This window comes from Amblyomma maculatum, chromosome 5, assembly GCF_055883805.1.
Source record: "Amblyomma maculatum isolate TAMU_Amacu chromosome 5, ASM5588380v1, whole genome shotgun sequence".
NCBI classification, from domain to species: Eukaryota; Metazoa; Arthropoda; class Arachnida; order Ixodida; family Ixodidae; genus Amblyomma; species Amblyomma maculatum.
Window position 1 is genome coordinate 103,768,490 of NC_139348.1, and position 26,492 is coordinate 103,794,981.

General features: G+C 49.0%; 1 protein-coding gene and 1 long non-coding RNA gene across 7 annotated transcripts in view; both read left to right on the forward strand.

The window, feature by feature from the left end:
* The window catches only part of gw (trinucleotide repeat containing adaptor protein gawky), a 39,091-nt gene extending 23,765 nt beyond the window's left edge, over positions 1 to 15,326 (forward strand). For 5 of the 6 annotated variants that reach the window (XM_084604013.1, XM_084604018.1, XM_084604015.1 and 2 more), the window contains 3 exons: positions 2,695 to 2,952; positions 3,036 to 3,721; positions 3,840 to 15,326. In XM_084604013.1, coding sequence (XP_084460139.1) covers positions 2,695 to 2,952; positions 3,036 to 3,721; positions 3,840 to 4,638 — 1,743 coding nt within the window. In that variant the 3' untranslated portion in view covers positions 4,639 to 15,326. The remainder of the gene's footprint in view (positions 1 to 2,694; positions 2,953 to 3,035; positions 3,722 to 3,839) is intronic. The other variant, XM_084604017.1, reaches the window with a different exon arrangement.
* Positions 15,327 to 16,194: 868 nt separating this feature from the next.
* Positions 16,195 to 26,479, forward strand: LOC146189082 (uncharacterized). Its single transcript, XR_014707634.1, has 3 exons — positions 16,195 to 16,297; positions 17,001 to 17,118; positions 26,323 to 26,479. It is a non-coding gene; the product is annotated as an uncharacterized LOC146189082 (long non-coding RNA).
* Positions 26,480 to 26,492: the final 13 nt, after the last annotated feature.

Below are 26,492 nucleotides of genomic sequence, written 5' to 3' on the forward strand. Positions count from 1 at the left end.
TTTGAGAATGCTGGTCAAGCATCTGCGAATCGGCTGTAGGGCGTGGCCATCAGCATCGTTGGAGAGGCCCATAAGGGACCTGTGCAACATTTTGCAACAGGGAACCGAAGCTGGAGTTTGCCTCGCGATGCCAGCACTCTGTTTCTGATGGGGCGGAGAGAAGCGGCATTGCCTACGCGCAGTGCATTGGCTGACTTTGCAGCGAAAGCAGCGATAGAGTCTTGTCGACTTATTGGAGAGGCAACGGCGCGAGCCCCTGAATGCGACGCGCCGTGTCTGCTGATAGAATAGAAATAAAACCTGCAATTCTGTGACAGATAGCAGAACAACCCTTGAACCCGTAACCGCATGCGCGCCTCGTGATCGCTTAGCCTGATACAGTAGCGAGCGCGGAGCGACTGTGCCCCCCAGCAAAGAAGGTGGCGGGGGTGGGCACAGTCGCTCCATACTCTTCAGTATGTGCGCACCAATACGACACGGGGCGAAAATACGAACTTGTCGGAAGATTTGACAGGTGGCGCAGCCTGTCTAAGCTCGCCAGCTTGGCGCGAAGTTTTGAACGCACAATAAAGAATGTACCTGTACGTTCGTGACAGTGAAAGGGTTAAAGTATAGGAGAATAAAAAATAATGCGGAAGCCCCGATGTCTCCGTCCTTGCTGTTAAGAGAATAGTTGCTGCCTTCTCGTGGAGAATCTATTGATACGCGGGTACACAATAAAAAGTACTTGGGGTGCCATTTGGGGAGCTTCTCCTCCCGTTGTGACTTTGTGAACTCAAGCAGCAGACGACATCTATTGAATCTAGGCCAGCCACGATTCTAAGCCGTGACTCGAAAGTTAAGTCCGCAGAAGAGGGAAAAAAAGCTTACCTTGGTTGTACGCCGATTGAAAAAACCGGCTGTGAATATGAAGTGCAGCGCGCACACAACATTTATTTACATTAACAGGCTCCCGCTTGCTCGTCCTCATCATCGCTGACTTCTTTATCGCTGGCCTCCTCGTAGAGTGCACAGTATTCAGTACCATCAAGTGCATTTGAAATGCAACACTTGCGGAATGCGCACAGTACCAAGCTTTCCAGGATATCATCCCGGGCTGCAGAAATCTAACTGGCCACGACTCCCAGCGATGCACGCTTGACACCACCCCTGGGTGTAAGCTCGCGCTCTTCACCAGGCCAATCCAGGGAATATTTGCGCAGCCAATCCTAAAATGGCTTATTGAGGCATACATCTAGAGGCTGTAACTGGCCTGTCATGCCATGCTAGATATGATAGCGACGTCGGTACCGGCATTGGCAAGCGCAGCTTTTACATAGTCAGTCAAGTGGCCGTGGTACGAGTCTAGGACGGGAATGCTTGCCCAAGAGGGCCCCTGCACACCCACTGCCACACCATTCTTATCCACTTTCACTCGTCATTCATCCATTTTCATTGGCGCAGACGATACGCTTCTTGGAAACTCTTGAGCTGGAAGCGTCTTTCGTTTGAAAATGATATGGGTAGGCAGCTTTAGCCTTCGGCCGTGCACCACAGCATCGCCTGATGCACCGCATCTCGTATCTGGCCGAGCGCACTTTCACCTCCTTCGCACCTTTTTCGTTGACGGTGTACGCCACTGACACTTCAAACCATACGGGCGTCTGGTCACCATTTCCCATTTGCCCTGGGGGCGTAGCTGTGTACTATCCTCTTCTTTATAATGAATCTCTGAAATGAAATCAGCTTCTCTTCAGTCTCCCAGCAGCTTCTGACAGATAGACGTGCGACATGGAAGCCGAAACCAAAGGGCTTCATGACCTTCTGCAACCAGTGGCTTTGAACTGGTCCCATGGAATGCCTCGCTCTCTTGCCAGCTCTCTCTCGCTTTGGCTTGTAGCACTTCCGTAGTCACTGGAAGTGCTGCTGCTCTCTGCGACTCAACGAACTCAGCCAGTGCTGACACTACTTCACGACGAAATTTCACGGGCCCGAAGAAAGGCCGCCATCCCGAAGTAGTGTCAGCACAGGCTGAGTTCGTTGAGTCGCAGAGAGCAGCAGCACTTCCAGTGACCACGGAAGTGCTACAAGCCAAAGCGTAAGGCGAGCATTCTTTTCATCCACGCCGAAGTCCCGCCTGGAAGATTGGGTGGTTCCTTTGTAATGAGTACAACTCTCCGCTTGAAGGCGGCGCTATGTGACACTGCCTGCTTGGTGCCACGGTGTCGGGGCACCAAGCAAAAATCACAGAACATACTCGGGGTGCACACGTGAAGAGAAGGCCAAAATAGCAGCCAGGGCTCATGTGCGCTTTGACCAGTTTTTCAAGCTGCTCGTTAAATAAAGCAATGTTTTTAGTGTGAATTAGTTTTTTTGGACTGCCTGGTTTTTGGCATGCTTTTTCGCCCATTCGAGGGTCCGAAAAATCTGTCGGCGACTTCATTTGCTTTTTGGAAAAGTAAGCATTTGACATGTGGCAAAAAGATTCCCGGCACTTGTGATGTGAACATTTGTGTTTTTTAGCTGATATTCCAGTATGTGGCTGCACTGTCAAGGAAGCTGTGTGTGGAAATGTTGCTGTGATTTGGGTGAAGTGGTTTAGGGAAGAACTACTGTTTCATACTGTTTGGGAAAGCAGTATCGCCATGGTAGGGAAGTGCATGTCAGGATTGACGCAGTGGCCTCGGCGGTAACCCGTCCTTCCTCTCTGTGCAGATTCTGAACCAGCCGCTGGCGCCGCAGACCTTGCAGCTGCTGTACCAGCTGCTGCAGCAGATCAAGGTATTGCACCAGCTGCAGCAGCAGCAGCAGCTGGTGCATGCCAAGGGGGGCCCACCACTACAGCTCAACGTGCAGCTGACACAGACCAAGCAGCGCATCCTCAACCTGCAGAACCAGATTGCTGCCCAACAGGCGCTCTTCCTCAAGCAACAGCTGCCCCCACCACCACCACCCCAGCCACCCCAGCAGCAGGTGAGGTCTCTTTTACCCATGGCAGTTGTGTATTGATGTAGCTTTGGCAGTGGGTGGTAATATGCAAGCTGTGTGGTGTGTAGGCGCCACCCCATGCGGCTCCACCTCCCCCTGCTGGTTTGGGTGGTGGCCCCTCCACACCGCAGGATTTCCTTGGTGGCAAGCCCGGAGGTACCGAGGGCCTGCACACAGACTTCCGTGACCTGAACCTCAAAGACGCCGTTTCCCAGCAGCAACAGCAGCAGCAGTCGCGCCTGAACCAGTGGAAGCTGCCATCTAGCCTCGATGAGGAAAACAAAGCTCCGCAGCAGAACGGAGGGGATTTCAGTCGAGCTCCTGGTCCCGCTTCGAAGACTGGCACAGGTCTGCCATCATTCCTCGGCGGCTCGGATGGGCCGTGGTCAACTGGGGCATGCTCTCAGGATGGCTGGCCTGACGCACCACCCACGACCAGCGGTACAAGTGGTGGCACATCATCACCTGGCGAAGCCAAGGATTCTAATGCTGCTGGCTACAGCCTGAGCGACCTGGTTGCAGAATTCGAGCCAGGGAAGCCATGGAAGGGGGCTTCGGCACTTAAGAGTGCCGAGGACGACCCGCATCTGACACCAGGGAGCGTGGTGCGCTCGCCTCTTTCAGTGAACACCATCAAGGACTCTGAGCTGTTTGGCAGCTGGAAGCAGAGTCCCCCAGGAGGGGAGGGCTCCCTCGTCGCTTCCCTGGCCTCGCTGACCTCCAGCACGTGGGCATTCACTCCAGCCATGCACGGGTGAGTTTAGTCAGAGCAGACAACTTTAGCACCTGGCAACATTTTTTTAGCTCTGGGACCTTTTGTAGTTGATGTTGCCCTGGATGGGGGCCATTTGTGACCTTATGCCCTCTTGCAGGAGCGGAAATGGCAGCGCAGGCTCCTCCAAAGGCAATGCCTCCAAGAGCAGCTGGGGCTCGGAGCAGGCACCCAGCTCAGACCCCTGGAACGTGGGGCCCAAGACCCGCGGGCCGCCCCCTGGCCTCTCCTCTTCAGGCTGGGACCAGCAGGGCAGCAGCTGCACCTTCCTGGTGCTCAAGAACCTGACCCCGCAGATTGACGGCTCAACGCTCAAGACCCTGTGCATGCAGCACGGGCCACTGCAGCTCTTTCACCTGTTCCTCAAGCATGGCCTGGCCCTGGCCCAGTATGGGTCGCGCGAGGAGGCCGCTAAGGCCCAGTCGGCGCTGCACAACTGCGTCCTCTCCAACACCACCATGCTGGCCTACATCCCGTCCGAGTCTGAGGTGGCCCAGTTCCTGCAGCTGGCTAGCAACGGCCAAGGGCAGCACCCCTCACAGCAGCCCCAGCACCAGATGCCCTGGGGTTCCTCCTCATCTGCCTTCCACCCGGCACAGCGCCCTCCCCTGCAGCAGTACGCCCCGGGCCGCCCTGGCAAGCAGCCTGCCGAGCCCTGGAACACAGCCCAGCCGCCCGCCTCCTCGGCCGCGGCAGCCGTCTCGTCGTCGTCGTCCAATGCTAGCCATCTGTGGTCGTTCCCTGGTGCTGGGGGAGGCCTCTGGGCCGCTCCCCAAACCAGCCAGGCTGGGGGTTCCAACCCGTCTGGCCTCGACCACGACCACGGCGCCCCCGGTGGGCCCCAGTCCTCGCTCAACTCCTTCCTGCCTGGTGACCTGCTCAGCGGCGAGTCCATGTGAGTGCCCGGTGTGGCGCAAAAAAAGCAAGAGAAACCGGAACTACTGCGACGGCGAAGGAGCGCGCATGCCGGTGCCTTGCCGGCCCCTTTGTGATAACCGCTTTTGTGGGGGGTAGGGAGCTGGGCTCTAGTGACCCACCATGCTCCTGCCCCCTTCATCCGCCTGGGTCTGTTTGTGTATGGGTCTTACGTCGTGTGCGTGTCCCCTCTCCCCTCCCCCTCCGCCATCCCCTCTTATGCCGCCGCTGTGCGCCCTTTGAGAATGCCAAAATGACACGGACCGGCCTGTTTCTCCGTTTTAATTCTCTCGTTCTGTCGTCGCGTGTATGTGTGTGGGTGTGATTGCATATGCTTGCCTGTTGCTAGTGAGGGAAAGTCAATCAAGATGAGAAAATAGTATATACACAAACACACATAAAAAATATATATATATTGATATTACGCATATATATTATATATATATATATTGACCACCTTTTACACGTGACTAAAGAGTGTAAGAAAAAACTTTGAAAAAGCAAAAAAAAAAAAAAGATAACTACGAGAGAACACTGCTCTTCTGCACAATGTGTATGTCTTCAGTTTTTATTATGGTTGATGACGTTTGTCTTCTGGCATGCACAAGGGGGGGAGGGTGTCGTGTCAGCGGCGCGCGACGACTGCCAAAGTGTGATACCTTCATGGACAGGTGAACTTTTTTTTTTTTTTGTGAACATTGCGTTTTATTATCTGTGTTGCAGTAGTAGTCATCATTCCCACTGCTGTTAATGTTTTTTTGTTTGTTTTCCTTCGCATTTGCGTTGCTTGTCGTTTCCTTCTACGCGCGGCGGCCCACGAAGCCGAATCAACGATTTCTGCCACAGCGTTGCGCGGTATCGATTTCCGCAGGCCAGTGACGGTGCTGCCCCCACTCGATGGAGAGAAGTAACCTCTTGTGTACTAGACGATCTCCTCTCTGTTCTGGGCTGGGGACCGACCGCAGCGCTGGCTAGATGTTGCCTCACTGCCTCTGCATTGTGTTGAGGCGGCTGAAATCTGGGCTGGGCTTGCCTCTGTTTCAAAACCAAAAAGATGAAGTGCCAGTTTTATTGCCGCAGTCGAAAATGACGACACTGATTATGTTGATAGATGCATGGCAGTGCGGAGAAGTGTAGCCTTAGGTGAAATGGACGCCAAGCGCCCCATAGCCTTGGGCGCTCGGCTGAAGAAATAAGCATTGTTTTTTTTTTTCTTCTGGAGTGTGCTTGATCTAGTGTTAGGAGAGCGTTCATTGCGAGGCCAGCTTGCGCCACCTGTCAGCCATATGCAGCAAAACTCGTTTTCTTTCGTTTTCTTTTTTTTTGGCAGTATGGTATTTGGTTATTAATCAGTGATGGTGCAAGGTGAAGCTGGCGGGTGGGTGTGCGGTTGGCAGCACTGGGTGGTGCAGGCAACACAGCGACATATCGGAGCGTGCAGGGCACAATCCTCCTCTCTTACCCCATTACCTTCGCAATAAACTGGGGGCTAAGTAGCAAAGTGTTCTCCCGTCCTCCGCTTCTCGCACGTGAGCGTTCTCTATGCTCCCCCCTCCCCCCGCTACACTGTGGACGTGGTCGCATTTCCTCGAGCCTTCCGGGCGCTGGCGTTTGGTTCCTCCAGAGTGCATCTCGGTGTTGCCGCGCTCCCGCTGTGTTGGGCTGCCGCCACCCCCTGCCACTCCCATTGGACGAGTCTTGAGAAGGGCCTCACATATCTATCTCTTCAGCAGGGCTCACGATTGCTAGTGTGGCCTTGCTTGCCGCTGTCGCAAACTCTCCCTTTGATCGACAACTCTTGCTCTCTGATCACAAGTGCGTCATCGGGTGTTTTTTCTCTCGCGAGGGGAAGGCCGGCTCTCCTGGAATGCGCACACATTGTCTCCGCTCTGCTTTTGGCTGAGGGCCGGCTGTCCCCCTTGCATGGTGACGCGTTGGTAGCTCAAGCCCCCTTTCCCGCTTCCTCTGCTCGTCGGAACGGGGAGGGGGCCCCAGGTAGGAGGGATTCCCTGTCGCAAATGTTGGGTCTCCGACTCGTCCCCCACCCCCCCTGCCTCCCCACAAAAGTGCTTCGGGGTGGGGAGAGTGTGGGAAAGGTGGTGGGGGAACCACACACACGCAAGGCCCAACATCATCTCTCTACTACTATACATATAACGCAATGCCTCTTCTCAGGCACACTGGTGTGGCAATCTATGCATCTTGTGCGTAACGTGCAATACATCTCCTGACCTGGTCTCCACTTTTTTGTTTTATATTCCCCCCTCAGGACTGGCAAAACTTAAAAACAATGTAGAAAATAAAGCTCCGTTGAACTCTAAGCACAATCCTTACCTTCATCTCTTCCTTAGCTGTGTTGTATTTGCCATGCCAGCTCAACGAGGCCCATCTGCCGGCAGTGTCCCGTTTCTTTGGAGTGGTTCTGCCACGTTGTTAACTCTGGACTGTTTCTTCCTGTGCTGGCTCATGGTCGCACGGGAGCAGTTGCGTGTCCACTGAAAACTGTAAAAGCAGCTTGTCACAGGTGAAGGACAGTGATGTGTATATTTTTGCGTGTGGTTGTCCTGTTGGTGCTTTCATTTCTGTCGGGTCACAGTGGCTTTTCGTGCGTAGCTTTTTGTCCTGGCTGATGGGCAGCTTTCAGTGCCAGGTGACATCTCTGGTTCTTTTTTCCTCCGCATCTTCTCCGTACTTAAAAGTGGCAATTGAGTGCGACCTGTGGCCAGCATGTGTTGGTGGTTCTGTGTTTGGTTTTTCCTTTGCTCCTGTCGCATGTCTGCATGTAGTACCTGCTTGCAAAAGCATTGTGTCTGGTAGTCTGCTGGTTATCTGTTTATGTCCTCAAAGCCAGCGATCAAAAGGTTGACTTTTGTTGTTTCTCTCTCATTTGTGCTGTCACGATGCGGCAGCTACGAAGTCTGCCTTTTTCTCTCTGCCTGGATGCGGCCATTCCTGGTTCCTTTTTGCAAGTTTTTAATGAGTCAAGTCGAGCTTCTTGTTGCCTTTCTCAAGTGCGCGTCTCTTGGGGTTCTATTTTGTTTAGTCTCGCTTCTCGACACTAACGCAGTCGCCTCATGTTTGCGTGTGCGCGCACGTGCGCGGCACATCTGATGCAGTTTAAAAGTGAGGGGACGGTTGGTGTAGTGGCAACGTAGCCTGGGGCCAAAGTATAGACGAAGCCTGGAGAGATGAGAGCGCCCCTCCTTGTGGCCCTTGTTCGTCCCTCCATACAATTCTGCTCTCTCTCTCCTATGCTCTCGTTCTTTGTACAGATTGTCAGTATGTGTATGTAATGTGTGTGTGTGTATCTGCTATGCTTTTTAGTGAGATTCGGGCTGCTTCCTTCATCCAAAGTTCGGGAGGCAGACCCAGCACTGTTAAAAGGAAAGGTAATAAACCTAACTGTTGTCACACTCGGTTTACGCGGAGTGTGGGACAACCGCGGTGGGGCGTGTACCAAGCGTTGCCATGTGCATTTTTGGGGAGCTGTCGTCGTCCCCCATTCCCAGAGCTTTTTGTAGAAAATGCAATGACTTAAAAAGAAAAAACAAAAAGCCGCATCTCTGCTGATGAGATGCGGAACCAAAAAAAAAAAAAAAAGGTGGACAGGTGCACCCGCTTGTGCAAGTTGTTCGAAGGTTGGGGAAAAGGGGTGCGTCGTTTGGAATCTAACCTCTCGCGGCGCGCTTGCTCGTCGCTTTCCAGAGCCAAGTGCATTAGTGGTGGAATCTCTCTTGCGGCATCGCGCCATGCATGGGTGCTCGCGGTTCCTTGACGGTGATGGGCTTGTGTGCACCTGTCTGCGCGTGTGTGTTTTGAGTGCGTGCGTCGTAGTGTAAACACGTATCAGTCTCTTGTCGGTGCCGGAACACAGCAGCAGCGGATATCATGGAAAACAGAGAAGCACGTAATACTCTAGTGTGGGGCACTGCTGTCTGCTCAAGAATACGGGCGGGACTTGGGCGGGCACGCCACTGCGCTTTTCGCACCAGCAGCCTTGCCCACGAAGGGAGTGTTCTCGGAGGAGGCAATGATTAGTCACTTCCGCCTAGTGAGCAGTCAAAGTACAGGGGGAGGGTGCCACCCTCTTGACAAAGATGTTTCCGGGTTCTTGCAAGCCCTTCTCAGTTGTGTACAAAGTTGTCCGGAGAGACGGGGTGTGCCGTCGCAGGTATAGCGGCAGCTAGCGTTGATTCCAGGCGAGATGTGCGTCGGCATTTCTAGTGTGTGTGTGTGTGTGGTGAAAGGACGAGTGCGCATTTTATGGGTTGATGGAAGTGTGTGTGTGAGAGCTGGGGGGGTTGTTTTTCAAACTGGTCTCAGTAGACGGCTGGGTGCTTGCTGCCTTGTCAAGGTAATCTGGCCGTCAGGGTTTGTTCTATCTCGCGTTGTGGGTGTGGCAAAATGAGATTAACACAGCAGGACAAGGGGCAGTGGTGCTTGTTGCCCCTGGGCCAGCTATTAGGGGGGACTAGTAGAGTGCTTGTACATAGTTTGGGGCGTCCACTTCCTACGCTGCTTTGTTTGAGGAAAATCTCCTCCATGCCAAAGCTTGGTGCTTCCGGGCTGTAGCCGGGACGCTCTCAATTGCATTCCATTTTGTAGCCGCGCAGGGCAGGTGTTCCTCCTGAAGAGCAATGGGGGTCGCTAAGGTTGGGGTGTGGAGGACTGGATGGTGTCACACATTTGCGCGTCTGTGGTAGCGGGGAATGTGGGCACGAGGGTGCGAATGTTGAGACAAGTGTTGGCAGTTAGCTACATGGTGTCGGGGCAGTGTGTGTTTTTGCCGTCTAGAACAGCAGGGATGCATGCATATGCAATCTGGCCTTCTCTCCAGTTGCAAGCCTGAATTTGAGTTGCCGAAATGCCGCAAGGACAACAACTGTTTTTTCTGTGCCTTAAGGTGGGAAAAAAAAGGTCTGCAAAATGCACGCTCCATCTGCCAGTGTTGGCCAGGGCAAAGCTTGTCTGGTGTCTGCAGGGGCAGGAGGTGACCAGACAGCGGATGGTCGGGGTTTGTACTTCCAAATGAATGACGACGACACATTGCCTCCTCATCGTGGGTTGGAGTTTTGTGTTTTTAAGTTCTACCCTCTTCCCCATTACTGCCACTCCCACTGACCCTTTCTGCGGTCGGGGCACTGCTTCCTGGCACAGTTTTAACCACTGGCACGTGCAGCCACATTAAGGCTGAGAGAAGGGGATGCACTTTGATTGTGATGATTCTCCGGCGCCCGCAATGGTTACTTGTGCCACTCAGCTTTGCATACGTGTGTGTGCGTGTGCAGTGTCTTGTGCATGTTTGTGCGTGCACGCGTCATGCTAGTTTATCCCAAAATTCAAATGTTCTTGTCACAGCCAGCTTTATATATAATTCAAATTTGTATTCTTATTATGTTGCATTCATCATAGAGTTTTCTGCCGCAGGGGTATTCCCGCACATAGTGCCATCCTACAGATTTTTTTTTTGTGTGTAGCTGTCGAGTGTAGTATATTCTGTCCATTAGCGCATTTTTCCTTTTTTTTTTTTTTTTTTTTTCTTTCTTCCCTTGACGGTCGCAAGGTTGTCCATTTGCCTCGGGCCAGTCTGGGGAGCCCAGGTGCTTTGCACCCAAAACTTAGCGGCTGCACTTCCTGTTGTTTTTTGCTCCTATGGTGCTGGAAAAAAAAAAAAGACTCACAAAAGAACAAACAGAACAACGTAGCTTTAAGAAGAAATTAATAAGTGCATAAATACGCAGCAATCACGTGCAAAGGACACAGCCTATCCTCACAGAGTTGCTCGAAAGCTGATGTCCTTGAATCGTCACTCCCCCATGGCCGGATGAGGGGAGGTCATATCGAGACCTCGTGTGTATAAACTTCTTTTTCTGGTCGATCTGCGATGATGCATGGTACTACTGCCAAGCCCATTAGTCATTCAGTGTCGTACGTCTTGGCTGCACAGCAGTCTGGTCGTCCCTTGTTGATCGAATTGTTGAAGTGCGGCCCATGGTGGGGAGCACAATCATGACTGTGGCCAAGGCGGGTTGGTTGTTTCCTCTGGTGGGCTTTCCAAAGCGGAACAATTAGTTGTAGCAGCTGACCAGGGATCAGGCTGCCTCGGTTTAACACAAGCATTTAATAGCCGAAGGTACTCAAACATATTATTAGCTTGTGGCAGGGTTGTGTGTGTCTGGTCGTCACAGGTCATCATCGGTTCCTTTTATTTCATCCCCCCCCCCCCCTCCTCCCCTCTCATGCAAACGTTGCCGGCAATCGACGTAGTAGCTATTCAGCTAGCCGTGGTGGTCGGCTGAAGCACGTGTCTTTCTTCCTCTGAGAAATGGCAAGCCAAAAAATGAAATATTGAAAAATCTCAAGACTACCTCCTCCTCACCTGGGAGAAGTTGTTAGTTGTATCGCCACGTGTCTTTTTGCCGATGTACACCGTATACCTGATGAATAATCATTGTATCATGTCCTGCACTCGCCACTGGCCCTCCAGGTTCGCTGGGGTTGGGCTTCAGTGGTTAAGCTAGGACTGGTTCAAGCAAAGCTCACTTCATTTGTGGCCTGAATCTTGCAGAGACAGAAGAAAGAGAAAAAGAGCTATTTAACGTTACCTTCCTCATGCTCTGTGTTGTCTCCCCTGCTCATGCATGTTAGGGGTGGGGAAGTGCAACCTACCCTTTAGTAGGACTCGTCCATCAGCTTCTTCCAAGTGTGTTCAGCGGTGTCATTTTTCGTGTTGATTTTAATTGCTCGGTGGCGTTACCTTATGAAATTTTACCAGGGTGGGGTTGGGTGTATCGTGCCACGGGGGGTCGGTCTCTCTTTGCAAAGCTGTCGCCACTGCATGACCACCTGTGCATTTCTTGTTAACATTTTAATTTTTGTTTTGACAACTGCTCGTGACACATAAACGAGGTACCTGCTTGTGCCAGACTCTGAGAGAACAAGCTTGGCTAACCTCTATTTTTCAGAACACTTAACTAGGTCAACATTTGAAGCGATACCGCACTGGCTGCTTGGGTTCGAGTCTCGCTCCATCGATTCCACAGAAAACATGGCATACCTTTTTGGGCAGTTTTTCTTTCGTTGTTTTTTCGTGTTTTTATCTGCGGTGGCTCAGTGACTCGGTACACTTTTTTGTTCTGATTGTTGTGGGGAAAAAAAAAACGAAAGCTTGTTTCCAACTGAAAAGTTTAATTGCCAGTGTTGGTGCCTCTTGGGGTTTCTCGCGGACGGGGCTTGCGGAGGAGCATTTTTATTTGTCTCTCAATGTAAATTAAAGATAAAAAAAAAATTGAACAAAAAGAAAAGTGCATGTTTTGCATCTGCAGGAGGTGTGGGGCAGTGTCATCTCTGTGCAAATAGGCGGCTGCATTTTTGATTAAGAGGAGGAGGCCTGGGAGTTTTATTAGGCATAGAACCTGCATCAGCCACGAAGTGATAACTGTGCCCGCACGGGTGTTCCAAACGAAGGGGTGCAGGGGGTCCGGGAGGGCGCTGTAGAGAGTGGAGATGGTGCCAGGTCCGGTGGCAGCAGCAGTGGATGATCTCAAAGTAACTAGCTACCGCTGTGCCCCCCTCCCCACCCCGCATGATGAAGACAACCCCACCATTCCCCTAAGGCAGACAATCAGGGCTGAGGCCCTTTCGCTCGTCTGTGTAGTTGCTAGGGCAACCCGCTGCCCTCCCCTGCCATCTGCTCCCCTTCCAGTTTTTCCCAACCACCCGCGTGCCAAAAGCAGCAGCAGCCAGGGGCGCCTAGTCAGAGCGGCTCCTTCCGCAAGCACTCGACAGAGCAGGCATGCATGTGCTCGGACAACGTGCCTTTGCCGTCGCTTTAACCCCCCTCCTGGTGCCCTCTCCCACTGCTTATCTTACTTAAAAACGCAGGCTACGATGGCACGGATCGTCACAAGGCAGGGGAGGAGGGAGGGGAAGGGAGATCTGGAGAATGCCTGCAGCAATGTCTTGCCACCAATGAGAGCCCATTCAGTGCGCAAGCCAGTAGCTGGCAGCCCTCGCTTTTTGTTCCCTCACGCTATCCGCTAACGTACTCTGTGTCCTGGTGGTGGTGTGTGCAACGTTGGTGGGTAGGTGGGGCTTGTGGCAAAAGGGACGGTGCGTGGGCTTATCCATGGGTACACAATATTGTATGATTACTAAGCAGACAAGAAACTTGTTGCCAATGTGATTTTTGTTGGTGAGATGTGCACAGCAATTGTTACTATGAACTAGTATTCCTATTAATCGCTCGTATATATTTTCTCGCGCACGCACGTGCGCATTGAGTGTATAACGTGTACGTCCAAGGAGAACAGGAGGGTGTGTGTACTGTGTGTCTCAAACCTGTGTGTGTCGTGCACGTCGGCACGTTATGTAAATGTGAAGTGTGAACACATGTTGTTGGAAAAGGTTTTTTTTTTCTTCAATGTCCCCTTTTGAGATGCTCAGGGTTTCCAAAGATGTGATGATTTTGACATACTTGCATGTGGTGTTCCTTTGCACGTTGCTATGAATATTATCCCCCTCATCAGCTAACGAGTTTTAAGTTATTGTGTTGCGTGCGCTCTCCCCATTCTCCTTTCTCTGCGTTCGACCGTCGTTGCCACCATTGGACTGTGGTGAAGGAATACTTTCTTTTTTTTTTCCTCTAAGTGACCTAGCAACGATGGTGGGCAGATTTGAACTACTGTTGTGCGTGAACAATGTTTGGACAGTCCGCCCAACCCGTGTGGCATTTGCAAAGAAAGGGAGAAGAAAATGCCGGCCGCAATGGCGAACGCAACTCGTCCCGGAATTGTGCCACAAAACGTCAGCAACAGCGACCGCCACCACAGTGGAACAAAAAGTGCGAGAATCACCGGGACGAAAGGAGTGTCAGGGCCTGCTGCTGCCGGTGCGCTTGTGTGTGTGCCACGTTTGCTGCCTCTCCGTGCAAACGGACCTACTTCATTCCGAGACTCTTAGCGGGTGTGGCATGTGCCCGAGTGTACGGCTGCAACCACAGTGGAGTGGCGTGTGGGCGTGCTTGCCGCATTCTCGATGCATGCTCACTCGCGCTGGGTGCAATTTCAAGTTTTTGTGCGGGTGGGGTAGGGTGGTGGAGGGGGGAGCGCAAGGAGAAATATACCCGTGATTATGATTTTTTGTTCTTCACTTTCTGTGCACTCATGTACGTGTCTTTGTCTGTTGGTGAGAATAACGGGAGGGCTTGCCCCCGTTGGCAGCTCTTTAACTTGCTCCTGTGTCTGAAAGGAAGAAAGGAAGAAAGGCAGCGTGCAGCCCTGTTCGTTGACTGTTCATCGACGACTGCTTGGCACACATGGTGCACGCATTGTTTTTTGCCTTTTGGGTTTTCTTATTGTTGCTCTTTTCCATGATGTCTTTGGTGTGTGCGTCCGGAAGTTTAGTTTTGTAGTAAAGGCAACAACAACAAAAAAAAGAGCACTGGTTGCTTTTGGTCCCAAGCACAGACCTGTGTGAGTGTTGTGTCACACATGCTAAGGGAAGGGGGGAATGCTTCATTCAGAATCCCGGCCAATGCAATGCAACTAGTGACACATCTTTGACGAAGCAATGGGGATGTTGGAAGTGGCACATTTTTCAGCTCTCAAAATGTGGGAAAGGGGGGTGCCTTCATTGGAATTGGTAGATGCAAAAACTTCCCCTGTGAGGTAGCACGCTCCGTAAATGCAACTTCTATTGTACTACACTTCTTGCAGTACTATTAATGCAGCAAACAAATGACGGTGGTGTTTTCCTATCCAAGACTAAGACAGCAGGCAATGCATTATCAGTTTGATGTTAAAGCACCTAGTGACAATTATAATCTCAGGTTGTGTTTTCCGCCACTTTCCCCCCTTCTATGGTGTGTTGTGTTTATACTTTTACATGGCAATTTGTTCCACCCTGTGTTACAAATGTGGTTTGGACCTGCGTTTTTTGCTCTGCTTTTCTTTTTTTCCTCAATTTCAAATGATTGCAATTGTGGAATGTGTTTTTTAGACTTGAAAAACATCCCACTGTGGTGACAAAGTGTGCATTTCCAAGTTCATTACTTTTTTTTTTTTTTGCTCCTGCGTTTTGCTCGACTTTTGTTGTGTTGATATGTACATTTGTTTCGCTAGAATGAGTATAATGATAATGCATTGTTCAGTTTTTATTATTTGTTGCAAGTTTTTTTCTCCCCATGGGACCGTGCTCTTGAGTGTCCACCGCCATTAGTACTGTATACTACCACTAACTACCGCTGTTGTCAAGGTGTGTGTGTGTCAGAGAAAAAAAAAAGTGACAAGGAAGAAACGAAAAAAGCATGTGACACTGACAAACCAAGGGTATACATATAGATATTTAAGGACACGGCACTGCGGGGATCCCAACTTGTGATTCAGACTGCTAGTTCAAAACCCAAGCCCCTCGCTTTGTCTGGGGGGCACCGTGTTCGACGTGGAAGAACTTGCTTATTCAGGGGCCTTCTCACACCAAACACACACACACACACATGAAAGTTGTAGATGGTTTTATTATATATACATATTATATATGCGCGAAGAACGATGCTGGCTGTACTTGGACGATGACAAAGATACTGAGAAAAAAACCTTGTGATGTGTTGATGAATTTATTGTATTGTAATAGCAGTCAACTTTCAGGCATTAAAGGTTTGTGTAATATGTGCCTCCCACTGGTCCCCCTTCGTTTCTTAGTCTCCCGAGACTGCCGAGTTATGGAGTATAGTCTTCACAGCACTTGAGCAGAGCTTGTGGAGATGCAATTTTAACAAGGTGCAGTGTTTCTGCAGCTGAAACAAAGCGGCGAAAGCATCACTTCATCAGAAATTGAATTCTGCCCAATTGACTGAACTAGCCAGTGTAGTCTCCAGAAGAATATTGTCTTTCCTTGCAGTGAGTTGTATGTGGTGTTCGAGTATCACCTGAAGCTGGTAGTATGCCTTTGTGAAAAATAAAAATGCTAAGGCCTTTTGTGCATGAACTTGGTGCAGCTGAATCCTTGTACAGCGGCTGGTGACGGGATACCCGCTGCTGTGCCTGCCCACAGCGATCGTGTAGCATCAGCCCCGCTCGATATGGCCGCTGGTCGGCATCGAGTGGCCGGAAGATTGTGATTTGATCATTGCCCATATGGCTACAGTTAATATCGGTTTTTGACAAGAAAGCTAAAATAGATTTTCGATTCTTTGCAGTAATTACATGGCGATTCTGACTTGCTAGGCCAACGTTTATGTATAGTGCCTAGAATATACGTTTATGCGAGGTTGCAGGGCATGGCCAGTTTGCGTGGTTTGCGCACGGTTTGTGCCTCAAGGTCACGCATAGCCTATCGAGCTATCATTATCCCAGAAGAAAAAAATTGCAATACAAATTTAAAAGTGCAAAAAGCGAGAAAAATTCTATTTGGCGGCCTTGTCGTCTTGTGTCCGGCGCCGTCTGCTGCGACCCGGTTGCAGGAGCAAAATGCTTGCTGCAACCCATGACGTCTTATCCGGTTTAAGAAAAACGTCACGTCCGGCTACTGTTTTGTGGGTAGGTGGTTGTTTTTAGTAGCAGAATGGCTGGTCGTCGGAACTTTTTTCTTCCTCCATGGTCGGAGCCGTGGGAGCTGCGTCGCCGTGGGCTCTCGTGTTGTACGGTACGTAAGCAATTATTTCTATTTTTTAGATATTTCAGTATGCATGTATTGAGTCATTGCCCGCTGTCTGGGTCTCTACATTTAGTTTTCAACTTCCCTGCTCCCGAATGTTCTGTTGACGACCATTGAGCCTGCTTGGCCGGCAGTGGGCCCGAACGGCCCAAAGGTGTGTTATAGAAAGTTTCAATCGAAAGCTCAGCGTAGTTCGACAACAAGGAACATGCGTTTAAATACCGTTTATTAGGCCAACCGCACGAAAGTCTCAGTCATGTAAAACACGCCTGACTACCAGTCTTGCGTGCGCCTAAAAAGGGCGGGAAACTTGGGTGAGCTTTCCTCCGCGATCTGGGTGAATATTTAATGATTGTAACGTCTTTGAGCTGATGGAGGGACTTAAGGAGATACTAGGACATGACAAAACAACGCGTAGAAGCAGGAAAGGCGAGGATCACACAGGCCTGTGTGGGAAGCTTTTGTTTCGGTGCACCTCGACGTACTAACCATTTGTGCGACGTGACCCTCATTGTAATGACGCGGTGTAGAATAATGATTTCATGCCTCATTTTATGACTGCGTACTGTCAAGTGTATGCAGGGCCACTTTCTAATTACGGTGAGGTAAGCGATTTCGCCTTGTACTTGTCTTAATTTCTTTTGTGTGTGTAAACATCGCTTATAAGCTGACGTCTAATATTTGTACGCAGGGACCTTCCTGATATGTGTTGTGGAGTCTAGCATGGGCTTGCTGGTTGCTGAGGCTGAACAAATGGGACCTGATGGGACTATGAAAGGCGGAGGCAGCATATGCTCCAACGCCACAAGGTGAGCCCTGTACTTAATTTCAAAACAATTGCTGTGCCACCGGGACTGGTCATTTGTTTTAACTTTTGCATGGGGAACATGGCACAGGTCACCAGTTTGCATAGAGTGCATGAAGGATTCGAATAAGCAAGCATCCCTGCAGCTTCCTGCAGCTGCGGTGTCCAGCTTGTAGTTCGCAGCCGTTCTTTCTCAGCTGCAATTAATGCATCGCAAGAAGTGTGCAATGTAACAGTTGATTCAGACTAAGAAAACCAGACTAGCTCCAAAAACAAACAAATGTTTGCACGAGATGGAAGATCAAACCACGCTATATTGTCTTCTCAATTCGCTGTGAGAAACTAGCAAAGCTGCCTTCTTTAACGAATGGTATTCCTACACAGATTGGTTGTGTCGCTTTTTTGTGCGTGTGACAAAGTTGCTGCAAGAACTTTATTTATTTATTTATTTATTTATTTATTTATTTATTTATTTATTTATTTATTTATTTGGTTACTATCAGGGCCGTTGAGCAGCTAAAAACAGTGACAGCTTCTCTGGGCACCGATATGCCTACCAGCCGATTGTGGCAGGGTTGCTTCACATTAATCAAAGCAGCCTAGCAAATGAGGCTCACTGTAGCAGCAAGAATTGTGAGCACGCCCTCGCACTCACTTGCTTTGTCATCTCCTGCATCTTCTGGCGCAGCAGCGCCGGGCAGTCTCTTTCCGCTCATCAGAGATGATCCTTTTATGCCAGGGGTCTTGGAGCACGGCCAGCGAAGCTGCGTGATGCAGTCTGCCCAGCTCAATTTTTAGCCGACGTTTTGAAAGCATTACCACCAGCCCTAATTTTGAACTAAAATAAGCTCAGACTTAGTACCCAGTTAGTACGCATTCATTTTTGATAAGGTGTTGACCACTTAATCTGCATGAACTTTCATTTGACATCACTATGCCTTCAAAAGCAAGGAGCCAGACATCCTGCCTTTTCTTTTATTTCCAAGTGTGCTTTTTTTTTTCTTGCTGAGGATTATAAGTGTGGTATTTATTAACAGGTATGTCAATTCAGTACCTCTCTCCGAGTGATCCTGAAACTGCTTTTGTCCTGCATTCAAGCGGAAAGGAGCACACGTTGCTTTTCTTTTGCAATAATGGAAGGGCTTGGTCTGGAAAAAAGTTTTGCTTATTTTTGTTCATTTTATCGTTATTTATTGTACTATGTTTCCTGTTGTTTTGTTTTCTGGCTCCTGGGTCATGAGAGAAAAGGCTTTGTCAATGCGGCCCACGTAGCAATATGAGTTTGAGACCGCTGCTCTATGCCCATAATGGCGTGGCTATCAATGGATATTTCATAATGAGTTTGTCTGAGGTAATTGTCAAGCAAAAAACTACCATATGCCACTGGTCGGCCTGGACCCACAACCTCCGCATCATGGTGTTAGAATAGAAGTGCGTAAGCGGGCTGCTCCGCACCAAACAGTAAGTGGCGATACCGATGCGCTGATTTCTGTAGGCTGCCGAGAGACTGTGTTGACTGTTGGTGGCCGCGGGTTCGCTGGTTGCCGCAAGGAATGGCAATCAGTTCTCAACTTTCGCTGACGCCCCCGCTCCATGCCTTTCTTCGATCATGGTATATTCTAAGTTGTAATGTAATGTGGAAAAAATGTGCATTGTTCTCCACTGCGATACAGGCTACGTATTCTGCAATGAAAAATGTCAGCTTTTTTCGGTGCGAAAAGATGTCGAACAGCTTCAGCTATGGCGGCCGGCATACCAAGATAGGACCGAGCTATACAGTCACTGTTTGTGAGGGGCATTTGGAGCCCAGCTTTGTGTCCAAAACATGAATGACAGAGTTAAATGGGCATGTGCTACAAAGCGTTGCTCGTTGCTAGCAAAGGAAGCTGTCCCCACGATATTCTCTGCCGGCCTTGCCTACCTTTCAGACTTCGAAAAGTAGAAAGCGACCCACTGAAAGGCAGCCGCAGGAACCGAAAAAATAGAAGATCGTCAAACCTTGCGTAGAAGTGTGAGGTGAAGGTAGCACGTGCTTCACACGACACTGCGTGGGCATGGGCCGGCCCAAAAGCCGGGTGCGGCTCAGCCCACGGGTCGTCTGGGCCGACTCGTGAACATTTTTGCTGGACCCGGGGTGGACTTAAACGTGCGGGCCCGAGCCGGATTCGGGCTTGTACACAGAGAGCCGATGTCCGATTTATAGTCACTTTGTTAGAGTAAAATACACATCCGCGGCGTCGCAGCAACGAAACGGATGAAATAACTATGGTACGCTCCGAGAAAAAGGTTTAGTCTTCATAGCTTATTTATTTACTTATTACGGCACCGCGGTGGCTTAGTCATTAAAGCTCTCGAGTACTGAGCTGGGATACCCTAGTCTGATCCTAATTGGGAGACAGCATTTCGGTCGGAGCTGAAAGCATGGCAGGCATATGCTTATAGATGACAGTTTCATTGAGGAACCCCATGTGACCGAAGTGATCCGAACGCCTGTGCTACAGCATCCTCATACCTTGAGCCGGTTGGGGACCATTACTCCAGACATAGCTCTTTTGTTTTTGTTTTTTTTTTTTTTGATGTCATGTACACTTTCTTTTTCTTTTTTTTTTCTTTTTTTTTTTTTTCGTTGTGAGAAAATTCAAAACCAAACGTAGGTATGGTTTTCAATTTTAGCTGTTGATTGGAACGTCTCATAACAGAAATAGCTGCAAAGGCTTGATAGAGTTTAGAAATCTCCTTGACGTTGAAATAAGATCAATCTTGAATTAGCAATGTTTAAATGAGTCAATTAATGTCGTAAACAATTAGACGTGCGCCGGCCACATTGAACGATTCAAACGAATATATGAAATTACTCCCCTCTGTGACTGAAGAGCAGCAGTCAGACACCGCTCTTGCATGTTTTAAAGCGTAAAATGCCATGTGCGGGTTACTCTAGTGTGGTGCAGCGTGGCATTCGCCTAATAAATTAGAGTAGCGCTGGATGAGGCTGTTTAAGCTATCAGCGAGCACAGACAGTCTGGTCTGCGATAAGGTCCTTCCGCATATGATCAGTTTTGTATACCACTGGAGACTAGGAACTGGATACCTCATACAAACCACTGGGAAGGGCCAACGTCTGAATGCTTTATGAGGTTTGGCCTTTTCCAAGGTTGCTGTTCAACACTCGGGACGCCTCAGCCACAGATACAGTCTTGCTGCCGCAACGGCGCCATCTTTCTCGAAAGGAGAAATTGGAGGCGGGGGGGACCTTCTACATGCAGAATCAACGAAGAGCATTGCAGCCAGAACACATGCCGGCCCTGGCGGCGGTGCGATAAATATAGCTATTATATAACAGCGCCTCTCGCACACCACGGGGCGGGCACGCCGCCTGAGCTTCTTGTCTTTCTTCTACCACCGTCGCCTCCAGTTCACAGATACATTAATTCGGGAAGAGTATTGGCTTTCTCTTTCTTTGACGGAGGTGATACCTACGCTTGACTAACGGCCGTTTTGGCATGGCATGAAGACTACATACGCATGCAATTGGCTACCTTGCGTTTCGAGATTTTAATGTTATATTTTGCTGCACGCGGTGTCTAAATATTAAAGCCTCCTCACAAGAAGTCCGATTACTTTCTTCGTTTTTTATTATTATTATTTATTTTTCGGGGCCCCCTCGAAAGTTTAGACTTGGTGGGGAAGGGGGAAGCCGCTGTGGCAGTGTAAAGGGCAGCACACGAGGAGCTCACTGACTGCCGGCGTCTCACAGTCTGGCACACACCTGCGTCGATCGGCGTCTGTCTGTGTCCCATTGTCGGGGGCACTCCCGCGTCGAACCATGTCGAATGCGCCACTGCGCGCCGTCGGCAAGACTAATTGAAGAAGCGTAGTGTAGATGGCTAGCGAGGATTTGGTCTGGGCCACACCGTGTGCGTCGCAAGGGCCATTGCGCGCTGTCGGCCAGACAAAGGGGATGACCACGTGGCCGGCTTGAGGGTACTGACCCAGGCGGGAAGACGCCGGGATTCACTTGAACCTTTTTGTTTCCCGATGGCCCGACTTGGGCTGCAGTCGCCGTCTGGCCAAACACCCCACGTTCCTTTCCGGTGGGGAATTCTTGTCACGATAGTTGAAAGCGGCAGCTCTCGCGTTTGTCTCGTTGTCGCCATGCTTAAAGGCCCACTGTCCACCCTCCGGTCAAAAATATTTTCTTCGCCGGTGACTGTGAGACTTCGCCCCTAGAACGCAAGGCCGCAAAATGTTTTTGAAAAGAGTAACTAATAACGCAGTTACAGCCACCGCAATCACCCGATTCTGTCATGCCTCTCTCCTTCCATTCCCTCGCAAAGGTTTTTCACTCTCCTGCCCGAGGTCGTCTAGCCTCCGCAATACAAATTCCCCTTCCTCCTCCGCGTTTGGCGGGAGGTGGGGCGTGGCTCTCCGCGAGCGCGAAAAAAAAAAAAAGAAACGGTCGAGGGAGCGCGCGCCGCTGGATTCAGCCTGGCCGTGCCGAGGGAAAAGCGCGCTGCGAGCGGTAGACACCCATCCTTCTCCCGTCAGTCAGCGAGACGGACCAATTGACGTCGTTCCCAATACGTACGTCATTATCGTGGCCCGTCGAGCCAGCGCAGGAAACGGGGAATCTGGCTTCCTGGAGGAGAGCATGAGATAGCTTTGAATTGTATTTTCGATGCTTTGCGGCGCGCGTGTCACTGTAGCATTTTGCACAGACTATCTCCGGTACCTGATCGAAACACTGGGCTCCTTTGCTTAAAAGGGCCTTCCCTGGACAGTGGCCCTTTAACAGGGGACATGGCTCTTAAAGCTATTTTTCCTACGTTTTTCAACAAATTTGATAAAACCTGGTATTCTGATTTAGTTTCTTGCACTGATTTCAAATATATAATTATGTTTCCAATTAGCCAATTAGTTCAAAAGATAAAATGAAATTGTTCATAATTTGCGGGAACAATGAAAAAATAACCGCACTACAAAAAATTCACATGAACACTTTGCTAGGTACTAGAAAGCATAACAAATACAATGTTACGTGCACTTTTGTATAACAAATATTAGCGATGTTATAGCAGTTTAAAATTCACTGCTCCAAATGTGAGTGCCTTCCTGCCTGATTTAGAGCAAAATTGAAAACTCTGAACTGCTATAACATCGCTAATATTTGTTAAAAAAAAATACAAATGCTCCTAACATTGTATTCATTATGCTTTCTAGTACCTAGCAAAGTGTCCATGTGAATTTTTTTGTAGTGCTGTTATTTTTTCATTGTTTCTGCAAATTATGAACAATTAATTTCATTATCTCTTGAACTAATTGGCCAGTTGGAAAAATGGTTGCATGTTTGAAATCGGTGCAAGAAACTGAATCAGAATACCAGGTTTTATCAAATTTGGTCAAAAATTGGAAAATAATTTTAAAAGCCATGTCCCCCCTTAAGCAGAAGCGAAATGCAATACATCTGACATATTTCGTGGTGTGTTTGGAGACTGTAAACGGCCTAAACTAATACATTCTTTTTCAGCTAATTTCTAACAGTCTAGAGTTATCATGGGAAGACGAAAGAGTCACACTAGCCGTACTGCCCGAATCCGTGAGTCTCACTGCCTGTCGGAGGTTGGGCACACTACGAGCAGTGGCGTGCCGCGTCGTTCATACACAACCCTTCGGACACCACGCTCCACATCATGTTCTACTTGGCACTTGCTGTATATCATTTTAAACCAGCCAAAAGACGAGACAGAGAATAAAACCGAATGAGATGAGGCTGGCTTCTGTGTCTCGTCTTTTGGCTGGTTTAAAATGAATGATTACCAACTCGCCCAGTCGTTAACCTTGTTGCTGTATTTACAGGGCATTCCCACCTCTGCTGCTGTGGTTTAGTTTAGCACTGATGAACGCTGTCTATGTTGGGATACATGCAACATAAATAGCTTGAAAGTAAAAGATTGCACAGCCATTATTGTAGCTAGTTTGTAAAGCATGGGATGCATAATGTGGAGGTCTCGGACCTCAACGGTGGCATGTTTCTTGTTTTTGTTTTTGTTTTCCTAGTTTGCAATGAGTTATTTCTCATTTGAGAGTAGATACACTGCTAATTGCCATTCATCACCAATGCAGATTTTGTTTTTATTAGTTAATTATATGCTTTCCTCAATTTTTTCCTTTTCTGCTAAATAGAAGAACATGAGCCTCTCATACATAGCCTGTGTTGCTTTGGGACATTAAATCCCATAAGCCAGACCGGCATGAGCCTCGTTTCTGGCAGTCGTAGATCTATTTCATTGAACCTCTTTGTTAATAATAAGCTTGTCAAACATAAGTCAGACAAAAACATACAGTATTATGGGTGTGACACCATGAAGGTGTCAGTCATTAGAAATGTCACAAGTGTTGGGCAGGCATGGAGGGCCCATCATTAACATGTTAAAATTAAGGAAGCTCCGGTGCCACTCAAGCGAAAATATGAGAAGCCACTGACAGAAAGCCATGGAGTAGGCATCTGAAGGAGGAAAGGGCTATCCTTGAATGCAGTCTATCCTTACTGAAGGGATTACAGACCAGTGCCTTGGAAATTTTATCAGAACAGGCATGGATAAAAAAAAAATTATATGCACAAGATAGAGAGTGGAAATGTGCTGCTTATTGATGTGAACTCCGAACTAGTCTAGTGGTGCTTGAGCACATCATAGTGGTATAGTCCACATTTCTCAAGCTAAAAGAGTCATGTTTTTAGTCAAACTTATCGTTCGGGCATCAAGCATAGAAACAAGCATTGCATTTGCGGGAGGTGGTCAGTTCGAAACCCGCCGCCGGACACCCACCGGTAAAATTGGGTACAAGCGTCCCCCGGCCCGGCGCCCGGCTCCTTTAGGGGTGTGCGTTTGGAAGAAGCTCTGCTAACCCTGCTGTGCCCCTTCGGGGGCTTTGTTTCGAACAACCATAGCCTGCAAAGGCCGTGCCGAAAAAGGGCCACATAATGGGCTGTTGCCGCGCAAGGCGGACTTATTGTTGTCCGATGGCGGAACGAATCACTGCCACATCGGCGCAACTATTTGGGCCGTGACCCCTTTTCCCAAGCATTTCACCCCAGAAGAGCCGAGCACCAGGCCGGGGGAAAGCTTGTACCCATTTAAAAACCGGTGGGTAACCGGCGGCACCAGGGATCGAACCCGGCACCTCCCGAATGCGAGGCGGATGCTCTACCACAAGGCCACCGCTTCGGTGCTCACAGAGTTGGGCTTAGAAGGCGCGGGCTCCTTTTCCAAGTCACGAGCCCTGGTAAGCCGAGCACCAGGCCGGGCCGTGGCTTGTACCCATTTGAGAAAACCGGTGGGTGTCCGGCCGGCAGTGGGAGTCGAACCCACTACCTCCCGTAGCCGAGGCGGGTACTCGACCCCGGGGTGGTCATTTGCTAGTTTGTTCCAAATTGGTGCTAAGGTCATTTGTGTTATTTTAAACATCTGTACATGTTTTGGCTGTTAGTCTTGTATTTTTACCAATGCATTGATCTTTGAATAAAAAGGAATCAAATAGGTTATTTTGGTATGTCAGGTATAAAAAATTCAGCTAATAAAATGTTTTGACTTTAGAAACGTGCTCCAAAACAATTTGAATGCTTCAAAACTCCCGTTTTATAGCTTCGAAGTGCTCGAGCCTGCTTCCACCTCTCCAAGTTGGTTTGTGGTTCAGGTCATTATTGACAGTTCTGCATGACTGAATTGATGTCTTCAGTTTGGAGTTTTGGGGAGGGTTGCATCCATTGAGAAGAGTGAAAAATGCTGGCTGAAGATAAGGAACGCAGCATTATGCAAATTCCGATTGCTATTGGGCAACCATCTCATGGATGATGGCACTTGAAAGCGTTTTGACTGGAGGTACAAGCACTGCTTGCGCTAGGCCAGTGCAGCACTTCATCTTACAGGAGCATATGCACCTAATCTTGGTCGCATTTTGCTTGTTAACGACATGCAAGACATTTCTCTGTACAGGTCATCACCTGATTTTTATCTTCAACTGCTAAATAATTTATAATTGATTTTTTGTCTTATCTGTTTCAGGGTGTCTATACTCCATTAACACACTGAATGTTAGTAGTGCTGCTACTGCACTTAAAGTCAAGTATTGGTCTCTGTTTGCAATACTTTTAGCTGCTTTGAGAAGTAAGATGCTCATGGACAGCCTCCTTAACAACATGAACTGGTGTATTTGTGATGAGGACCTTATACAAAGACAGCCAGAGGTTTTATGATGCTGGCATTGTAGCAATTGTTGTGGTGCTGCAGTTGGTGAGGGATTTGGCCATCTTGTAGTTGTTGCCTGTTTGCTGTGGCCACCCTCAAAGTAAATAGCTATAGTCCTGTCACATAGTTTGAGAACTTCTTGTTACTTTTATGGAAACTACTGTTTGGCACAAAATGACTTGTGGCTGCCATCATGTGCGAGCGACTACATTTGGGTGGAACAGTTCCTCATTCTTTTTCACAGCCCATAGGAAGGATTTCGCAAGTTTAGAAATTGAAAAGTCCACAGCTGAATTAGTCGCGATTCTGGAATCATGCTGTGTAGTCGAAAAACGCTACATCCCGCGAGCAACACATGTCGTCTAATGAACAGTGCAAGCGAAACTTCTTGGATGCAGCAGCAAATGAAAATGTGCACACATGGTTTTCAAGATGTCTCAACGTTTATTTATGTGCTTCACAACCTACCAAAGTTCGCACGCTTGCGTTATACCAAAGCACAATCACCTGTCTGTTCTGATGTCTGCGGCCAGTGTTGATAACTTCATATCAGTTCTTTACCACCCACGGTGTCCATTTCTGCTGTGCATGTGCACTGCAGTGATACATTGTCGCACGCATGCAGAGAGCACTAGTACTGGCCTTACTTAGGGTAACTTTTTTGCTGTTTTGGCTTTTCTCATTCTTGAGCTATGCTACATGGTGCACACTTTCCTTTTGGTCTGGTTCCTTTGACGAGTCATGAATTCAGCATTTGTGCTTCTTTCCTTTTTGAGGGTGTAGTGACCATATGCAAATCCACTGTTAGAATATATGAGCTGCTGCATAGTCTGCAGTCCTGTTATCTTTTTATTTAAATTTGGTATGGTCTCTGAATTTCTCTGAGTGTTTTGTTATTGTTCTGAGCTTGCATACTTTTGTTTTTTCTCCCCATGACGGCCGATCCTGCACGTGACTGATGCTAGTCAAGAGATCACAACAGCTGCCCACCTTTCAAAGCATGGCATTCCCTGGTCCAAGTTGACTGCTCCCTGTGCTACTGGCTCAACAGTGTACTCACAAGTCTGCACTTCACTTACACACGTTGGCCATAGCTTCTGTGTCAAAATAAAGTATTCCTACTTATGTGCCTTTT